The sequence below is a fragment of the Gossypium hirsutum genome, chromosome A11 (assembly GCF_007990345.1).
Source record: "Gossypium hirsutum isolate 1008001.06 chromosome A11, Gossypium_hirsutum_v2.1, whole genome shotgun sequence".
Lineage (NCBI taxonomy): Eukaryota > Viridiplantae > Streptophyta > Magnoliopsida > Malvales > Malvaceae > Gossypium > Gossypium hirsutum.
Genome location: NC_053434.1, coordinates 25218988 through 25237244, shown reverse-complemented (window position 1 = coordinate 25237244; position 18257 = coordinate 25218988). Strand labels below are relative to the sequence as shown.

The window sequence follows — 18257 nt, the reverse complement described above, 5'->3', positions numbered from 1 at the left end:
ACCAAACAATCAATTCATTAAAACAGTCACAAGTATAGGTCTAAACTACCTTAGCTTTTAACTGAAACTTTTAACATAGAAAATTTAGATTTGAATATCTCGACCTACACTTAATCTTTTTACACGAAGTGAATTCCGTTCACCTACATGTTTATCTACGACTAATTCCCAATCTTTAGACTATCGAAATATTTCAACAAGTTTTAGCCTTTAGAACAAGAATTCATTAAAACTCAAGAATTTATTAACGAAACTTCAAAGTATCTTTATAAAGCTTCTAATTATGTTAAAACGAGTTGAAAAATACTTTAAAATCAAATTTTTATACACAAACCCGAAATCCACCATTAATGACCATAATTTCGACTTTTACCTAAATCATGTGTTTTACAAGCTAATAATTTGATTTAAAGAACTAAATAACATTTAAAACTAATAGGAAGATGATTAGTTACCTTGAATGCAGAAAAACTGTGATTTTGACACAACTCAAAAAATCAATGTTTTGGTGAAGATGAAGAAGATGATGTAGTTTTTGGGTGTTTTACTTAGTTTTAATAGAGATTTAGGGTTCAAGGGTAATGGAAACCAAAGAGATTTAAAAATCAAAGTTCAAAATCACTTAGAAGAGCAATAGGAGAGCAAAAAAGGCACAAGCAAAAAGATTAGAAAATTTTAACGTGAAAGCAAACTGACATTGGGGTTTATTGGGTTGATTTTAAAATTTTGTTCTATTTGCTTCATAAAGATTCCCAATTTTAACACCTTTACGAATCAGTCTTATTTACTAAATTGAAGACATTTAAAACTCGTTTTCAGGAATTGACTTAATTTTATGAAAACCATTGCCAAAAAAATTATTGATTGCCTAATTTATGAAATTCTGAACTCATCTAGGCCAAAATTCCTAAAATACCCCTAAAACTCCTAAGCCCAATTTTGGAGTGTGACAAACTGTCAAATGTTATAGATTATTCCATGGATGAATTTTTTATATTCTTGAAGTTTTATGGTAGATTATTAAGCTTGGTTGTTAGATAGGACTATTTTGTAAAGTAGTTTTAGTAATTTTAATGTTTAAGGACTAAAATGTTAAAGTGATAAAATTACAAGGACTTGATGTAAAATAACAGCAAGTATGGATTTTAGTGGAGTGATATACTATTCGTCTGAAATTAATTTTAGTTAAAATTGGTTAAATTGCAAGTTTTGAGCTTAAGGACTAAATTGCATAAAAGTAGAATATTAAGGGCAATTTCGTAAAAATGTATAAAAAGACTAAATTTCATAAAATGAGTTAATATTACTATTAGAATTAGTTAATTGAATGAAATTATTATTCTAGACCAAGAATGGGTTGAAAATCGAGGCGTAGAGAAATTGTTGAATAGTCCCTGTACCTTTGTCATCATTGCAGTTTAGCCAGGTAAGTTCTTTCGATTTAATTTTAATACACTTTTAAACGTATTTTATGAACTTAATTATATAATGTTGGATTATGTTTATGCATGTAATTGGAAATGGAAATAATGAATTGATATGACATCGGTCACTGATTGAGATATGTTGAGCCAGTGAATGTTTGGTTGTTGAATTAATACTTGCATATGGAATATGAGATAGTGAGATATTCACATATTGTTCTGTGATGGAATACTCTGAACCGATGAACGTAGGATAAAGTACGATGGCATGCCAATAGGTTATTATGCATGCGGTACGGGATTGATCTAAGTAGTGAAGATGATTTCTGTATATTCTTTGTTCACTAGATATGTTGAGGTTTTGCATTTGTTGTGGACTATCGTGTTATATTACAGTGTAATCTGGTGTGATGGTGGGTACTGGCTATTATGAGCATTTGGTATGCTAAATTGTCCTGGCTCTTATAAGCATCTGGTGTGTTAGATGGTTAACCATGTACTCGCATCTATTTATTGTTCATCGGGCTATTTTTATTGATCTCTGAAAATCATTAACATGTGGAACTGATTTGTACTGTTGTACTGAGCATTACTTACATGTTGTGACCTGTGATTGACAAGATTTCTGTGAATAACTTTATTAACAGGAACTCTGTTTAGTAATCTTGTTATTTGATTTATTATGTGTATTCGGTAAGCTTTATCGTTTTAATCGATGAACTTAATAAGCTATATGAAAACTTACTCGTGTTATTGTTCTGTTTCCTTGTAGATATTGTTTGAGGAAGTCGGATATCGGATCAACTCGAAAAATAACACTATCCGAGGTTCTTGGGTAGATTATGAATTCAACTTGGCTTATATGACATGTAATAGGGGTTATTGGTTATGCTTATAATGCTTCATAACAATATGTATGATAATTGTTATGTGTGATGTTGTGGATTGAAAACCCTTTATGGTATGCTTGTTAAACTCTAAATTGAGCATGAGTGTTTGAAATATGAAATGGTAAGTGTCATGATAAAGTAGGGTATAGTGTGATTGAGAAAGGTTAATTGATGTTTATGATAAGTCTTGTGAATGGTAGCTAGGGTGGTGGAAGGATAAACGTTTATATTGTGATATTGTGTATGATACATTGGTTAGGTTTTAGGTGGATATATTTGGCATGTTTTGGTTGTTCTTGATTTTGGTACCCATGCATTTGGATGAAAAATAAGCATGATTTAGGTTACTTTTGGGCACACGCGACCTGAGACATGGGCTGTCACATGGCCGTGTGTCACACACGAGCAACCCAAAAGAGCGTGTGCCCTGAACGTGTTAGATGCAGGGTCACACGGGTTGGCACATGGCCTGCGACACAGCCGTGTGACCCAAGTGTTAGTGAGTTACACGGGTGAGCACACTGGCGTGTAGGATAGCCACACGGCCATGTCTGGAGCCACACAATCTGGGCTCTATCGCACAGCCTGGACACACGGCCGTGTGACTCCTATTTTCAAAATTTTTATTTTTGACCCAAATCTCCTGTTTTGTTTCAAATGGGTCCCTGATTGCTCCTAAACTATTTTTGATGCCTCGTAAGCTCAACTTAATGTCCGTAAATGTAAGTTTTATTCCATTCTGAATTTTATATGTATTTGTTAAATTAATTTGATAATTGGATGCTACTTGTTATGAAATGTCTCAAATGTATGGTAATACTCCATAATCCCTATTTTGGCGACGGAAACAGATTATGGATATTACAATTTTACTCCTTGACTTTTATATTTTCTTTAAATTTAACCCAAATTCTATATAAAAATTAGAAAATTATATATAAAAATCCAAGTTATTGCAACAACAAATCTACATCACTGCCATGAAAACTAATAAAAAAATATCAATTTCAATCTCTTAACATAATATTCATCTAGTAGGAAGCTCAAATATGATTAAGACTAATGTTGGTTCAAGAAAACTTAATATTCTATTGCAATAAAGCTCAATACTATTGAATATTGAGACATAATAATGAAAATTATCATTCTATAGAATCCAATAACAAATTAAAAATAGAATCGTAATATCTTCGAGTACCATGCTGTTGGAGAACTTCTTCCAGAACTAATATTAAAGGGACTTGTGAAATTGACTTTGACACCATTTTTTAGCCAAGAAAGTACAAAATATACCACAAAATTTCCTTTTTCAAACTCAATTCAAAGTTTCAATTTATTTAAATTGTTTTTCAAAACTCAAATCCTAAAAACAAATTACATTCTGAAATCTTTTTCTTTTTTTATAATAAAAAACAATTTTCTCTCCCCTTATCTATTTTTAAAATTTTTATTTAATTTTTTAATTTTCTATGTATTTTTAGAAATTTTTAGAATTTTCAAATTTTTTAAAAACAATTTCAATTTTTATCATTTCATGTAGAATCAATGTCAAATTTATAAAAGCTAAAAACTAAAATTGTTATTATACCAACTAAAAAAAATGTCACCATTAGCCACTTAACGATTTGCCGACAAAAAGAAAATAATTCCGATGTTAATGGCCAAATTATAACTTTTTTAATTAAGTGATTAAAAAAAATACTTTTATTCACTTGGTAACCAATAGTATAATTTGTTGTTTTACTGAAAGGAATCGAAATCACCACAAAAACTTAATCTCTAAACATTTCTTCAGAAATGTCGTTGATATTGCAAATCTAGCGGCCTCTCTATTTCATCTTTATCTCTAAGAGTTAAAATCCAATCCATCATTCCTTTTATTACTTTCTCATATATTTAATGTGTTCTTTTTCCTTTTTCTTTTTTATTTTTGTTTCTTGGGTAAAAAATAACTGAAATTTTGGAATGAACAGTGAAATTCTTTGTTCTTTTTTTCTGCTTTCACCGGTTTTCCGGTTCCAAATTTCAGTTATTTTCCGGTTCTGATCCGTTTTTTAAATGACTGATTCAAGATATCAACCATAAATTTATCTTCCTTAATGCCATAGAATACTAAGAGCAATTAAGGAAAACGTACTAACCAACGATTCATTCAAGTGGCACGCTTTTATTGACAGTTCCTAATGATCGAAACGCAAACAGCACGGCCTAAATGCCCACAACCACAAACCATCTCCAGCATCCAACCACCCAGGGTTAAGCAATGCAATCCCAAACGATGTATCTGCATCACATTCACATCACGGTTTCAGAATCACAAAATGAACATAAAGGAGCAGAAACTTTCCGGGAAATTTAAATAAAAACATGGGTAATCCTTTGAGCCTTAGGGATGCTAAGATAATGTAAGACAAAGTACAAAAATTGACATTGTTTCTAAAACACAGCATACTACTCTAGAATAAATAGACAAGTATGGACTGAGGACCAAAGAATTATAAGGAATGAACACCAAAGATAGAATAACACCTTAGAATTGAATGGCTGATAAGACTTGAGTAAAGAGTCATCAAATATGATAACAGAAGCTTTCAAATCAGCACCACATCCATTGAGAAATTCATCCATTACCCAACAAGAAATAAATAGAAACAACAGTGAGCAAGCAGCAGACGATAATCAGAGAAAAAGCCACAGCTTAAAATTCATGATTCAGTCAATGAACAAAATTTGATAATTGGATTATAACTACAATGGAGAAGATCAGTTGTCTTAACAAAAAAGTAAGATATTACAGTGTCTTAATGTCTTGAGAAGAAAGTTAACGTTCAGAAGAGAGTACCAAGGTACACAACAAACAACAATATGGAAGACCTAAATGAAGAAACATCATTATTAGGCCCTTTCACCACGGATTCTCCTGGCAAGCTGGATGTCTTTAGGCATAATAGTCACCCTCCGGGCATGGATAGCACAGAGATTGGTGTCCTCGAATAAACCGACAAGGTACGCCTCTGCAGCTTCTTGAAGAGCAAGAACTGCATGACTCTGGAACCTCAAATCCGTCTACAAAAGGTTGCACCACCAAAATATATTCAGTGACCATGTTGCAAACAAAGGTAAAGAAACTGAATTTGTTTTTGAAGAGTCAATACCTTGAAGTCTTGTGCAATTTCACGGACAAGACGCTGGAAAGGTAGCTTGCGGATCAAGAGTTCTGTGCTTTTCTGGTACTTCCGGATCTCACTGTTCAAACGATAACAACAAATAAAATGATTGATAGGGGCATATTTTCCAGCAGACTGCATAATGCAAAAAAAGATACATACCGAAGTGCAACAGTTCCAGGGCGATACCGATGAGGTTTCTTAACTCCTCCAGTAGTTGGTGCAGACTTTCTTGCAGCCTTAAAGAAAAGGAGGAGAAGATTATTGAATGGACAATGCATCTTTCAACGACACAAATTTTTCATTATTCATACAGTCTAACAATAGGTCAGAACCCTAAGTTGACCTACCTAAAGAAGCTTAAAGGATTGCACAACATGCTTTTATCCTTTTGTTTGATAATTGCGGACACAAAATGAGTTATCTTGAAGAGCCACTGTGCTCAAATTTCCCAAATACATTATTATTTCACGTTAATACACAAGACAAGAAGAACCACTCAAATCATTAAACTACGCAAAGAGCATTGCAAAGAGATTTACTTGACCGCTCCAAAAGGGGGGGAAATGGAAATTGCAGAACAAAATCAAAACACCTAAACCTTATAAAATAATCAAATCCGAACAAAAGCTGAAGGGAGAAGGAAAGGCGTACCTTCGTAGCGAGTTGCTTCCTTGGAGCTTTGCCTCCGGTGGATTTGCGAGCGGTTTGCTTGGTACGCGCCATTTCAACTGTAAAATACAAATCAAATTGGAAGAAACAAGTTAAAAAAAAAGAGTATAAATCAAAAGGATTCGATCCAATCTGAACCAAAAAAGGGATTGGATTTGGTAGGAGAGTAAGAGAGGATTGAGCTTGAAGAAATACCTGGCTGGGATTGTTGAAGAAGATGTCTCTAGTAGATTCGAATTTGAATTTGACGCAGCGAAAACCGAAATGCGGAGGAACGGGGGGCTTGGTATTTATAGAGAGGGTTAGTCAGCGGAAAAACAACGGCTCCTAGATTAGTTTATTTAACTCTGGTTGGTTGTTGTAATAAACTCCGGTTAAGCCGTTAACGTCTTTACTTGTTTTTCCATAAGCCAGCCGTCAACGAGGAATAAAATTAACTCCTGTTTTTTTTTGTGTGTTTATAATAAGTATTAATTAAATTTTATTTTTAAGGAACTAATATTTTTTATCGAAATAACTTTTTTTAAATGAATTAATACATTAACAATATTTTTCTATAAATATAATTTTATATTTTTATAAGGTAAAAATAGTATTTTTTTTTTGGTCATGCTAAATTCCTAACTATTTCTAACAAGTTATTCTTCAAGAAAAGCGGCATACTTTCTTCTTAAGCAACTTAACTAAATGGTTGATCTCGAACTTAGAGGGCCATTCATGCCAAAGCTCGAGGGATACTAGTTGGGCCTGCTTCTTCAAATTATTAGCGTGGCATCTTTGGAAAAACAAATTTTTTTTCTATTTTTAAATAATCTCTATGGATCTAAATAAAATTATCAAAGTGTCTTTCAGCTAGGCCAATCAATTCTTCTCAGTTCATACAGTCACGTCGAAGATGAATACTGCCCCCTCTATGCGCCCTCTTTCCCAGGTACATGCGTTTACCTTAATACTGATGGCATTGTTCAAACAAACACTGGTTTATCTACTGCAGGTGGTGTGATTCGGGATGAAATGGGGAAGTAGATATTAGGCTACAATGGTTCTTAAGGAAGTGTTCAATTTTTGTTGCCGAGTTATGGAGAATTTTGGACGGGTTGCTCCTACTTCAAAAGCAAGGTCATGATAGAGTACTTATTTTGTCACTACAGGAAAATAGACTTTTAGCGGCGCTTTTTTTAGCCTTTAGCGGCGCTTTTTTTAGCCTTTAGCGGCGCTTTTAGGCGCCACTAAAAATTTTAGTGGCGCTTTATAAAACGCCGCAAAAAACGCTGCCATAGGTAACGCCACAAAAATTTGTGGCGTTTATTGGGAAAAAACGCCGCTAAAAGTCAAGGCTTTTAGCGGCGTTTGTGGGGAAAGCGCCGCTAAAGGTCAAGGCTTTTAGCGGCGCTTTTTTTTACAAACGCCGCTAATTTTGGCAGATTTGTAATATTTTTTTCACCAATATCCAGCCCTTCCTGCATTAAAATCCAACCAAATACAACAAATATAATATAAAATGCAACCAAAAACAGCAAATTTAACATAAAAAATACAACCAAAAACATTAATTCTAAATGATACTTCAAATTTAACTAAAGATATATGATAAAATTAATAAATAAAGTATAATTTAAAATATTTTTACAATAATGTTAAATGTGACAAAACTTAAAAACATTCTTACAATAAGAAAACTAATGTCTAAGACGGCGGCTTTTGCGATTGTTGAAACATATGCATCATCTGCTGAAGCTGTAGCTGGAGGTCATCGTACTTTTTGCTCTGTTCTGCTACCATCGCTCGTGCCTCTGCCTCTCTCGCTGCAGCCGCTGCCTCCCTCTCTGCTGCCTCCGCTCTAAGTTGTTGCTGGAGTTCTTCATATTTTCGTTGAACCTCGGCAATTTGCTCAACCGTGTTCGCTTGTATCTGAGCTATCTGGTCTCTTAACCTCTGAACTTCAGCTTGAGCTTGACTTCCGGAAGGCATGTATTGCTGGGAGCCGGATCCAAAATATTGGGTCAGGGTAACACCAGATCCTTGAAATCGAACCCGACCGTACCTTTCAGGACCCAAAACTTCAGTGATAATTTTACATTTGTTACAATTTAGTCCTTTTTATTCAGTTAACTATCAGAACTTTAAAATTTCTTGAAGAAACTTTAATACTAACTTATTAACACTCCATAAATATTTATAAAAATATTTATGGCTCGTTTTAAAATTTTCAAACTCTTGATACCTCATTTTCGATTCTAATTTTTTAAAAAATATTTATTTCTAGTACACTATTCGCAATTTCAAAAATTTTATTTATTTCTAGTACACTATTCGCTATTTCAAAAATTTTCCTAACTTCACATTTAAATTATATTCACTAAATTATTAATATTTTTCTACTCATTTGTCGGATTTAGTGATCTCGAATCACTGTTCTGACACCACTGAAAATTTAGGCTATTACAGCATCGGAATAGGATTACGAAGCATTACCCGTCGCTACAGTTTATAACACGAATCAAATAAAATTAAGCGTTGTGTAGTTTAGTATTATATCTTATTAACCCCTTTTTATGTACATTCAAGGCCCATGGAATAAATTAAAACAAACCGGAACCTAATCAGAAGCTTATAAACTTTTTCGTAAAATTTCCAAGATTTCTCTTAATGAACAGTACCACATGCCCGTGAGGTTTAGAGACACGCTCGTGTTGTCACCCCGTGTGACTCACACGGCTAGGACATGCTCGTGTCCTCTACCCGTGTACTTCTCTGACTTGTTGCTCATGATCAAACTAGTTTTACACGGCCAAATCACATGCCCGTGTGCTTAGCCCGTGTGGATTTATTTTTCAATTCGAATCTAGTGCAGTTTTCACACAGCCATGCTAATGCCCGTGTGCTGTGGTCGTGTACCTCACACGGTTAAGACACACACCCGTGTCTCTACCCGTGTGATAAAACCTAGGTATTTTGTTTTACAAAATTTAGGTGCAGGGGAAACACGGCCTAACAACATGCTCGAGTGCAAGCCGTGTGTCTCATACGGTCTGATCATATGCCCGTGTGACAGGCCGTGTGGACTCAAAATGAACCTTATAACTCAAGTTTACCACGATGCAAGCCTTGAATAACATGTAACTTAAAAATATAATCTTTCAACCAATCCAAAACATGATTAAACACACCTAATACACATTAAACCTTCAGTATAACGATTTAACTCACGTATTTTCAATGACTATTTAACATAGAATTTCCAAACATTATACTTAAATACCATCCAAATCAATTCAAAATAAACTATATAAGTGATTATATTATAAACATAAATTTTGCTTATATAGATAAACCTTTATCATTCTTACATTAGTAACATTCATATTCAAAATAACTTCAAAAGACAATCTAGGTACATGGCATTTCTCAAAATAAAATACGTCACCAAGTATTTGAGTTCGGGCTTGGCTTGGATGCTAAGTTGTTAGTCGCTTTCGTACCTAATCTGTGCATAGAAACAAACTGTATGCTGAGTATGCACTCAGTGGTATTTCTATAAACCAACACTTAAAACAAATATTAACACAAAATGTATTTAAGCTATTAACTTCAAATTTAATAGTGCTACTTATATTCAAAGTTCTTTCTCAATGAAACATTCAGTTCAATAATATATCAATCAATAACAGTAGATTTTCAGTACAGTAGCACAGTCATTCAGTTGTCCAATGCAGTAAATTTACCCCTATTAGCATAATTTGGACTTTAACGGACACACGGATCCAACCAACACACCAGTACAGCACATTGTGCCTCATCGGCTTTGCCGAAGTAAACAGTAGCAGTACAGTACATAGTACCTCATCAGATTGTACTGAAGCATCGGAAACAGTACGACACACGAAGTGCCTCATTGACACAAAGTCGACGTAACAGTACGACACTATTAGTGCCTCATCGACCCATGGTCGAAGTATCCCAGTACACTTCCAATCCTATGGCATGCCAATTATATCCAACCTAGCCCGACACTGTTAATAGGGTATTCTTTTCACTTAAATTTTCAGATAACAGTCAATATACATTGCAATTCAAGTATTCACAACTCAATTCAATTCAATACAATAATGGCATTACTTACCTCTATGTTACTTACCATATATATATATAAGTAATAAATGCATTAATAATTTTTAAGTTCAGTTTATAGAAATACAAACCGTAATTCTTGGTTTACTCTTCATCAACCTTCTCTTTTCCTTTCTTTGCCGATGTCTCCGGTACTATGTTAGCTACGAAAATTAAACAATTTATACTATTAATACAATAACAATTCACAACAAATAATTGAATTTGTATTCAATTCAAACATCAGTTTCAATTTAATCCTAATTAACACTTTTACTTTTATCACTCAATCCATACTTCATTACTATTCAATTTCCTATCATATTCACCTTAAACATTAATTATCCATGGTAAAACCCTAATTTAAAGTTTCTTTCAATTTAGTCCCTCAAACATAAAACTTATAGCTTCCTTTACAATTTAATCCCTTAATCAATTCTAACTTGATATTTATTCAATTAAATCCATAATTCAACAATTTGTTCAACATAACCCATGTCTAAAAATCTCCTAACTTTCAAAATTTCCACTTACACCAAGTAATATTTGTCTTTAAAACTCCAAAAACATCAAAATTATAAAGAAAGGAACTTAATTGACTTACCAAATTAAGCTTGAGGCTTCAAAACCCTAAATTTCCCTTTTCTTTTTCTTTCCTTCTTTCTTTCTCTCTTTTTCGTTTTTCTTATTCTTCAATTGTTTCTTTATTTCTTTATTTTATTTATTTTATGTTTTAATTATGTGCTTTATTTTATTATTATCTTTAATATATTATTATATTAATTTCTTAAATACTAAGTATATAATATATGTATATTATACATACACATGGAATAATATTTTCCATACATTTGGCACTATTCCCTTTTATGGGTTATTTGCTAATTTAGTCCCTTTAATTTTTTTAGTCTATAATTAAACTTTTGCACTATATTCAATCTAGTCCCTATGCTAAATTAACCTTAATTCAAGCTAATTCACCTAGCTAATTAATCACTTAATTAACACTCATAAATATTTCTAATAAATATTTGCGAACCCAATTTTCTGAAATAGTAAGCCAAAAACTTGATTTTCGATACCCATAAATTTCAGGTCATTACAACTACATAGATAGCGGCATACCAACAACAGTCTATATAGTACAACCATTTACGGAAAATGTTTGATATTGTCAATGTATATGATTCACAATGTTGGAACCATGATGATCTCAAGTCTAAGGATCATACATACAATAATCTCTATGAGAAATGTCACGATTATTTCATAATAATCCAATAAGTATTCTCATGATAGGTCATTCTAGTATATTGTTCTTTAACATAAACTTATGTGTTGACTAGATATCTCATATCCATAACAAAATTTGTTATCAATCAAGCACATATTAATCTCAATGTATTATTATTGTCCAAGCCCACAATAATACTTGACTAAGGACATTTAAGAATAATATGTGACTATCATTATACAGTTTATTTAACATAAAAATAAAAACTAAAAATAACAATGACTACCTTTATTAATAAACAAGGTAAATGAGTAGATTAATAAACTTATATAATCCAATATTTTATTTTTTAAATCTCAAGTACACCAAGATAAACAAATAAGTATGATATCTCATGTCAACTTATTATAGCATGATCATGCATTTATATCCTCCCTAGATCAAGGGACCCAAGATCACTTTAATTATTTAGAAGGACAAATCTTATCTTGACAATTTATATCCCACAATATAGATTGCGATATACCTAACTACAGTATTTATAATTTAGCCATTTATGAAAAATATTTAACTATGTGAAAGCATACGATTAACAATGTTGGAATATGATGATCTCAAGACTGAGAATCATACACGCAATTATCACTATGAGAATTACTATGACTATTACATAATAGGCCAAGAAGCATTATCATGGTAGGTCAATCCGGTACAATACTCTTTAACATAAACTTATGTGTTGACGTGGCATCACATATCTATAAAAACATATTTTCATCAATCAAAGCATATATTAATATCAATGCATTATTGTTATTCAAGCCTACATTAATACTTGACTAAGCATATTTAAGAATAATAATATTATTCTTAAAATTTTATTGTTAGACAACTTATTTAATACATAAAAATAATAACTAAAAATAATAGAAGTCGTGCCTTTATTAATAAACGAGCTAAATAAGTATGTAAATACAATCATCGAGCATATTTTAACAATCAAATTACTAATTTTCAATCAAGTACTCAAAAAAATATAAAAATTTACAAACACAAATAAATATCAATATCACATAAATATCAATTATACATTCCAAATTTAATTAAAATATTAATTATTTTTATTATTATTCAACCACCAAAACAAATATTACAATATAAATTTAAGCAAAAAAATATAATTAATTTTTAAGCTCAAAAATATTTAAAAAACATTTCAAGCAATAAACACAACAAAACCCGCAATTAATTAAACATTGAAATCCAAAATTAACAAATAAAAATCACATAAATATAATTAACAACTAATTAAAGATTTAATTTTAGGTTGAATTGTTTGGATAAAAATATATATTACTTGGGATAGAACTTAGGCAATAATCTGTTAATCCAAAACTCCGGTAAGGAAAAAACTCGAACACACGATCGGAACTCGAAAAGAAAAAGAAGAAATAGGACAGGCTCCAAGGCGTGTATCAAGCCACTATCTTTAAGGTTATATTCGCCCCCACTTATCTTCAGTGTGCAAACGAGTTCCAAGCAAATTAACCTCGAGGATACAATGAAGCCAATGACTGTTTGCGTTTTGCACTGACGAGAATAGTCCACTATGCACTGAGTAATGTATAACAAAAACTCAATTTCTACAAAGGATTTCTGCAGCAATACTTTATAGAATAATCTAATAATATTAGAAAATGAAGGAAGAGAAGAAATAATATTAGAATTTGTTGATATGATTTCCAAATGAAATCCCATTCCTATTTATAGGAATTTTCATGTCTCTTCATAGAGACATCTTTCAATATGTGTCTTTATGAATAAATAAATAATAATAATTATTTATTTAATTTTGTAACTATTCAAATAATATTTTTTGAATAGTTATAATTCTTTTTTAAAAAATCAAATGATATAACTTTTGACCAATGACCAAAAGTTTTATCTTTTGATTAATTACACCCATTCATTTATAGTTATTGGGATACTATAAATATTTGAAAATATTCCAACAATCTCCCCCCATTTTCAAAATATTTAGATTTTGATATTCTTGGAAATCAATTTGCATAAATAAAGGTGCCTTACGATTGAACCTTCACTTAGTGAAAACATGTTAAAGTTAATCGAAATTGTATGGTAGACTAAGCTTTGAACCAACTATTCCATTTGATTAACTGAACACATCTCACACAATGATTTCAACATCAGTCAATGCATAATATCTAGGGACACTATTATAGCCATGTGTCTATGTCCTCTTTTCATGAGTGCTGTCAGAGCCAAGCCTTTAAGCTCCTAGAAGCGGCCACACTTCCACTCACATAGGTAGATCCCATCAAAAGTGTTCCCGTAATTATAACACTCTAACATATTTATGTTATGGGTCCATTAAGAGTACATTACTCATCCTTCCCTTATCATTACGGGTACCTAGCACTTTAATCTTAGGATGGATTTATTTATAGTGCTAACAGTCACATACTAATGATGTACTTTGTCTCATTGAACTCAAGACTTGACGTTATACCAAGCGTTGAGTTGAGTTTCCATCATGGGTGACTCTAATTAATAGGCTTGAGTCCTATCCCTTTTGAGGTCCTTTTTACTGCATCTCTAGCAAGACTTTTTGTCAAAGGATCTGCCAAATTTTCACTTGACCTCACATAATTAATAGTGATCACTCCATCACAGATTAATTGTCGGACATAACTATGTCTTAATCCAATGTGTCTAGACTTTCCATTATATACTTGGCTATATGCCTTTGCTAGAGTAGCCTCACTATCACAACGGATAGAAATAGGTGAAATTGGCTTAAGCCATAAAGGTACATCATAAAGCAAATTTCTTAACCATTCTGCTTCTTTAGATGCAGCGGCTAATGCAATAAATTCTGCTGCCATGGTGGAATCAGTAATACATGTTTGTTTCTTGGAACCCCAAGAAATGACTCCTCCACCAAGAATGAAGATCCACCCACTAGTAGATGCATGATCTTCCAAACTTGTAATCCAACTAGCATCCGAATACCCTTCTAAAACTGGAGGATATCCATTATAACACAATCCATAGTTAATAGTTTTCTTTAAGTACCTAAGTACTCTATTTAAAGCTTGCCAATGCAAACTACTTGGATTACTTGTGTATCTACTCAATTTTCCAATAGCATATGCAATATCTGGTCTTGTACAAGTCATTATGTACATAAGACAACCAATTAGACTTGCATATTTCAATTGATCAATTTCCTACCAGCATTAGATACTAATTTTAATTGAGGATCCATGGGTGTAGATGCTGGTATACAGTTGAAAAGATCAAACTTTTTAAGCGCATTTTCAATGTAATGTGATTGTGATAAAGCTATAGTGCTTTCATCTCGGGTTATTTTAATCCCAAGAATAACATCTGCTACACCCATATCCTTCATAGCAAAGTTGTTTGACAAGAATTTCTTTGTGTTTTCTATTTGTTCCAAATCCGTGCCAAAAATGAGCATGTCATCTACATATAAGCAAATTATAACACCCTTTCCATTATCAAATTTACTATATATGCACTTATCGGATTCATTTATTTTATAGCCATTAGCTAAAACAACCTTGTCAAACTTTTGGTGCCATTGTTTTGGTGCTTGTTTAAGCCCATATAAAGATTTAACAAGCTTACATACCTTATGCTCTTGTCCTGGAACAACAAATCCTTCCGGTTGCTCCATGTACACTTCCTCTTCCAATTCACCATTTAAAAATACAGTTTTAACATCCATTTGGTGAACAACCAAATTATATATAGAGGTAAGTGATATTAATAGTCTAATTGTAGCAATTCTTGCTACTGGAGCATAGGTATCAAAGTAATCAATACCTTGTCTTTGTGTAAAACCTTTTGCTACCAACCTTGCTTTAAATTTATCAATGGTTCCATCGACCTTCATTTTCTTTTGAAGATCCATTTACAACCTATTGGTTTGGAACCTGGTGGAAGATCAACTAAGATCCAAGTTTGATTTCCCATTATTGAATCCATTTCATCATTTATTGCTTCTTTCCAAAAAGCAGAGTCTTGAGATTTCACTGCTTCTTCAAATGTAATAGGATCAGATTCGGTATTATAACAATAAGGTATCTTATTGCATATACTTTCACTTTTTCCTTCTACAAGAACATAATGAAATCTGGTCCAAAATCTTTGACCTTTTTAATCCTCTTACTTCTTCTTAATTCTTGACAAGATTCATCATTATTATCAATTTGTTTCAATAGAATCTCATTCTCATTTGAAGAATGAATCAATTGTTGTGGTTGTAATTGTCTTGATATAGAATTAAATCTATTTTCATCAAAAATAGCATCTCTTGATTCAATAACCGTATTAATTGAAATTGAATCATTTGGTTCAATTACTATGAACCTATATGCCTTGCTATTATGTGCATAACCTATAAATATGCATTCAATTCCTCTTTCACCTAACTTTTTACGTTTAGGTGTTGGAACTTTTACAATAGCTCTACAACCCCAAACCTTTAAATAATTAAGGTTTGGTTTCCTTTTCTTCCATTGTTCATAGGGGTTATTTTAGTTTCCTTATTAGGAACTCTATTCAATATATGACAAGCTGTTAGAATAGCTTCTCCCTAAAAACCCTGTCCAAGACCTGAATATGATAACATTGAATTTACCATTTCAATCAAGACTCTATTTTTCCTTTCAGCTACACCATTTTGTTGTGGTGTGTAAGGGGCTGAAACTTGATGGACAATTCCAGTGAGTTCAAAATAACTTGGATTATAGTATTCTCCACCTCTATCCGATCTTAAGCACTTGATAAATGATTCACACTGAAGTTCAACTTCAGATTTATAAACTTTAAATTTATCAAGCGCTTCATCTTTTGAATGCAATAAATATACATAACAATATCTAGAACAATCATCAATAAAAGTAACAAAATATTTCTTTCCACCTAATGTAGGAGTATTATGCAAGTCACATAAATCACTATGTATCAAATCAAGCAATTTTGTTTTCCTTTTAACCTTAGGGAAAGGATTTCTTGTAATTTTAGTCAACATACAGGTATTGCATTTTTCAATATTATTATTAAAAACAAGAATTAAATCTAATTTATACATGTCATTCAATTTTCTATAATTCAAATGACCTAATCTATAATGCCACAAACAAAATGATTCAACCATATAAGCAGAAATAGTATTTTTATTCTTATTAATAATATTAAGTTTGAACATGCTTTCATACATATACCCTTTTCCCACAAAAATTCCTCCCTTAGACAAAATAAACTTATCTGCCTCAAAAACAAGTTTGAAACCAAACTTATTCAACAGACTTCCAGACACTAAATTTTTCCTAACTTCTGGTACATAATATACATCATTTAAGGTTAAAACATTTCCAGAAGTGAATTGTAGTTCAACAGACCCTTTGCCTTTAATTGTTGTTGTGGAAGAATTTCCCATGTACAAGACATTGTCATTTTTACATTGTGTGAACTTTGTGAACATGCTTTTGTCTTTGCACACATGTTTGGTTGCTCCGGTATCAATCCACCATGTATTATCATCTTGTGTCATATTAATTTCAGATATCATTGCAACGAACTTTTCGTTATTATCAGCCTTAGAAGATGATTTCTTCTTTAAAAATCGACATTCATTCTTGAAATGTCCCAGCTTTCCACAATGATAGCATGAGCCCTTTTGTTTCTTTTTGAACTTAGGTGCTCTATCAGTCTGATTGAACTTTCTCTTGAATGGTTTAGTAGTCTGTACTTCCTCCGTAACATGTACTTTGGCATTTTCAGAATTTAGGTTCTGATCTTGTTTTCGATACTCTTCTTCAATACGAAGATGATTTGCCAAAGCCTCAAGAGATATTTCCTCTTTCTTATGTTTTAGACTTCTTTTAAAGTCTTTCCAAGATGGAGGAAGTTTGTCTATTATGGAGGATACCACAATCATTTCATCCATTTTCATATCATATTGCTTAAATTGATTCAGCATCTTTTCAATATCACGAAATTGTTCCATAACAGAACGACCATCAACCATTTGATAATTATTGAAATGACTGACAAGAAATTTCTTACTTGTAACATCTTCGGTCATGTATCTTGCCTCCAATTTGTCCCATAATTCTTTAGCGGTGACGTCGTTTTGGTAGGTGTCGAACAAACCATCAGATAAACCATTCAATATGTGGCCCATGCACATGTAATCAGCATTGTCCCATTTTTGTCTTTCTCGGGTTGCAGCAACAGATTCATTTTCATTCTCTTCAGGTCTTGGAGTATCCAAAACATAAGCAATCTTCAAAGTTGATAACAAAAAGTGCATCTTTTTCTGCCATCGTCGAAAATTGCCACCATCAAAACGATCAAGTTTAACAAAGTTGGAAGCCAACTCCCTTAGTGTTCCACTTTCATGTGTTGTGGTAGTCATCATGAAATATAACCTTAAAATTGTTAGTACAAAACTCCGGTAAGGAAAAAACTCGAACACACGATCGGAACTCGAAAAGAAAAAGAAGAAATAGGACAGGCTCCAAGGCGTGTATCAAGCCACTATCTTTAAGGTTATATTCGCCCCCACTTATCTTCAGTGTGCAAACGAGTTCCAAGCAAATTAACCTCGAGGATACAATGAAGCCAATGACTATTTGCGTTTTGCACTGACGAGAATAGTCCACTATGCACTGAGTAATGTATAACAAAAACTCAATTTCTACAAAGG

General features: G+C 32.4%; 1 protein-coding gene across 3 annotated transcripts; it reads right to left on the bottom strand.

The window, feature by feature from the left end:
• Positions 1-4389: 4389 nt before the first annotated feature.
• On the bottom strand, positions 4390-6487 carry LOC107913010 (histone H3.3). 3 transcript variants are annotated; one of them, XR_001688390.2, is made up of 7 exons: positions 6349-6445; positions 6136-6212; positions 5644-5720; positions 5470-5560; positions 5157-5380; positions 4844-4902; positions 4390-4598 (listed from the first exon to the last, which is right to left on the bottom strand). XR_001688390.2 is itself a non-coding variant. In XM_016841433.2 (5 exons), exons 2-5 carry the CDS (start codon positions 6205-6207, stop codon positions 5210-5212), a joined length of 411 nt encoding a protein of 136 aa, XP_016696922.1. In that variant the 5' UTR covers positions 6208-6212; positions 6349-6487; the 3' UTR covers positions 5035-5209. The 3 variants fall into 3 exon arrangements, 1 of the variants encoding a protein (XP_016696922.1); XR_001688392.2 differs by lacking the exon at positions 4844-4902; XM_016841433.2 differs by lacking the exons at positions 4390-4598; positions 4844-4902 and having other exon boundaries at positions 5035-5380; positions 6349-6487.
• Between the last annotated feature and the right edge of the window lie 11770 nt (positions 6488-18257).